This window comes from Monoraphidium neglectum, assembly GCF_000611645.1.
Source record: "Monoraphidium neglectum strain SAG 48.87 unplaced genomic scaffold scaffold05302, whole genome shotgun sequence".
Classification (NCBI taxonomy): domain Eukaryota; kingdom Viridiplantae; phylum Chlorophyta; class Chlorophyceae; order Sphaeropleales; family Selenastraceae; genus Monoraphidium; species Monoraphidium neglectum.
In genome coordinates, this window is record NW_014008328.1 from 348 (window position 1) to 3,350 (window position 3,003).

Sequence of the window (3,003 nt, forward strand, 5' to 3'; positions counted from 1 at the left end):
CCCACCCTGCCGCCGCCCCGCCACCCCCCCTCGTCCCCGCAGGCGGCTGCCGCCGCGCGCGCGATCAGCAGCGGCTGCTGTCGTCCCTGGAGGAGCAGGCGACCGCCGGCGCCGAGCGGCTCGCAGCCGCGAAGGCGGATGCTGCGCGGCTGCGGGCACAGGTCGGCGCTCTCAGGACGGCCGACGTGGCGCAGCGGCTGCCTCTGTTGGAGGAGGCGCTCGCGGAGGGGCGGCGCGCACGCGAGTTTGCGGACTGTGCGGTTAAGGGCGCTCTGACGGACTGGTGGCACCAGCCTGCACAGCACCTCGTGCCTGGAGACACGCGTGAGCGGCGCAGAAGGGGCGGCGCGGGCGCCAGCTTGCATGCGCGCGTGCACATCACAACCGTGCTGCTCCGGGAGGCCCCGCCACAACGCACATGAATTAGAGACCGCCATCCGGAGGGGACGCATGGACATGTCGCTTGCCCCCATGCAGGGCAATTCGTGGCATTGCATCATCCTGGCCTGCAGTCTGCATCCACAATGCGATGCTCACCCCTGCATATCCCCGTCTGGTGCCACATCACGGTTGCAATTGCTCCACGCACTGAACCCTCCCCGCACCCTGCTCACTGCGCGCAGACGAGGGCCGGGGCTGCTCAGAGTGGCTCACGGAGGTCCAGGCACTGCACGGCCGGCTGCGGGAGCTGGGCGGCGGCCAGGTTGCCTGAGGCTGGCCGGGGCTTGCAGCAGGCGGGGCCTCGGCGCTCAGCTCTCGGCGCTGGGCCGGGTGACGCCGACCTGGGGCTGGCAAGCGGCCGGTTCGAGAGAAAAAATTGCGGGCCGCCGCCGCGCCGCACAGCATGACTGTGGTGCGCTTTTCCGCTTCGCTGGCAGGGACTTGGGCTGGGTGAGGCGCCGCCTGGAGGTCTGGTCCGGCGCTGCCTGTGCCGGATTTGGATGGGCACTTCGGTTTGGGGTGGCAGCTATTTGGTGTTGTGCTGGGTAGAGCACGCGCCCGTTGGTGTCTGTGCAGGCCCTTCGAGTGCGTGGGTCGGGATGCAGTGAACGCTCTGCGGTAGTGCTGGTTTTAGCTCTGGGTTTGCTGCTGCTGTGGTGCTGGGGCATGCCAGGTTTGCTGTCCTGGCAATCTGGCTGCAAGTTGCAGCGACAAGTGCGCTCAAGCTCTGCTGAGGGCCGTCTCTGATCTGTACAGCACAATTCGAATGGACATGAGGAATGAGCCGGCTGGCGCATGCAACATGCACACTGGGAATGCCCTCGCGGTACAGTCCAAGGTGCTGTTGCCTTGGCACCAGCCTCTCCGTGCTTGCAGGCTTGTATGAGGCTCGCCAGCAGTTTTTGCGCGGCCCAAATGACGATCGTGCTGTGTGCCACAAATCCTGCGAGCCAGTGGCGACATACCTGGCTGCCTCCGTTTCAACGTGCTTGGCCTCACGCTCTTCCAGACTGGCAGCCGCGGCCCTGATCGGCAGAGGTGCGAGAGGCACTAGACAGCCCGGCTCGTTGCAACGGCGGGGCTGAGGCGCGTGTGCGGCAGCTTTGTGAGACCGTGTTGCGACCAGAGAGAATGCCGGCTGGGCATGTCACTTTTGAACCAGTCCGCCGCTTTGCAGGCACGCGCAGCCTGGGGTGTCCGCGAGTCAACGGCCAGCTGCGTACTGCGCCCCGGCTGGTGGCAAGCCAGTGATGAAAGCTGGTGACACCAGGCTGCCATCATCCCCTGGACCGATCAAAGGCTGATGGCATTCCTAATGGTGGCCAGTGGGTGTGTGGGGTTGCTTCCAGGTGTGAGCGACTGCCCACCTTGCTCAACAACGATAGCACATTGTGCAGGCAATCCAAGCAGCACAATATCTGAGGTCATGCGAGATCGGGGTGACGTCAGCGACAGTTGAGCATTGCGGCGGCAGCTGCGCGTGTTCCAGCGCTTCGCCATGGGGGCAGCACGCAGCGCTTGATAGGATTGCAGTGACTTGGTGCAGTCAAAACGCACTTGTCACGAGAAGGACGCGATCTTGCAGCGCCGGTAAAGTTGCTCGAACAACAAACAAAAACTCCCAAATCGAGAAAGCGCGGCTGCGCGGCTGCCCGGCCGTTGCCGGGCAGCCAGCTCAGCACTGCCACCAACACGCACCAAGCAAAACAACCCAAACTATTGGAGATCTGAACCAGCGCTGCAGCGCTTTTCAGTACCCGTCGCTCCAGTCGTCCTCGTCCAGAGCGGCCCACTCTGGCGCAAGGTCCCCGCGCCGCCTCCACTCCCACGCCTCCTCGTCTTCCAGTGCCACCTCAACCTTTGGCGCCCACGCCAGCACCGAGCCGTCGGAAGCTGCGGTGTAGAGCTGCTGAGTCAGCGGGCTCCAGGCGCAGGCGGTCACCGGCTCGAAGTGGCCCTGGCGGAGGCGCGTCAGGAGCGCGCCCGTGCTGATGTCATACACCTGTCGGTTGTCGGCGGTTGGGCGGGTTGCGGTTGCACCTGGTAGTCAGCAGGGTGGCGGCTGGACGCTTCAAACGGACTGAAGAGGGGTGCAGACGACCTCACGGATGGCAGGACAACAGGACGACGAGGGGAGGCCGACGCGCAGGCGGTCAACGTGCCATGCAAGGCGCACGGCCTAGGGCGCCCGCACTGGCCGCAGCTACCACACGGCCGAGGCAAGGATGCAGGTATCGCAAAGGCGACCTTGGATGCCCTCGCCCTCGCACCCGCACCCACGCCCGCGCTGCGGCGCCCCGCCGCGCCCACCTGCACGCCCGCCCCGCACGGCTGGAACAGCGTGCGTCCGTCCTCCGTCGCCGCCAGGCGCACGGGCCGCCGCGACGGGTTGGACGCCCCCGGGTAGTGGACCAACATGTGACGCCGGCTGGCCGCGTCCCACAGCCGCACACGCGCGTCGCGGCCACCGGTGACCCAGTGTAACCCGTCAGGCGTGGCCAGTATGCTGGTGACGCCAGCGTCGTGCGCCAGCGCCCGCCGCCCCGCGTAGCCATCCGGCCC

General features: G+C 66.6%; 1 protein-coding gene across 1 annotated transcript; it reads right to left on the reverse strand.

The window, feature by feature from the left end:
- Positions 1-2,191: 2,191 nt before the first annotated feature.
- MNEG_15412 (hypothetical protein) lies at positions 2,192-2,859 on the reverse strand (the record flags this gene model as incomplete). The annotated part of the gene is made up of 2 exons (XM_014036117.1): positions 2,192-2,443; positions 2,752-2,859. 2 exons carry the CDS (start codon positions 2,857-2,859, stop codon positions 2,192-2,194), a joined length of 360 nt encoding a protein of 119 aa, XP_013891571.1.
- Positions 2,860-3,003: the final 144 nt, after the last annotated feature.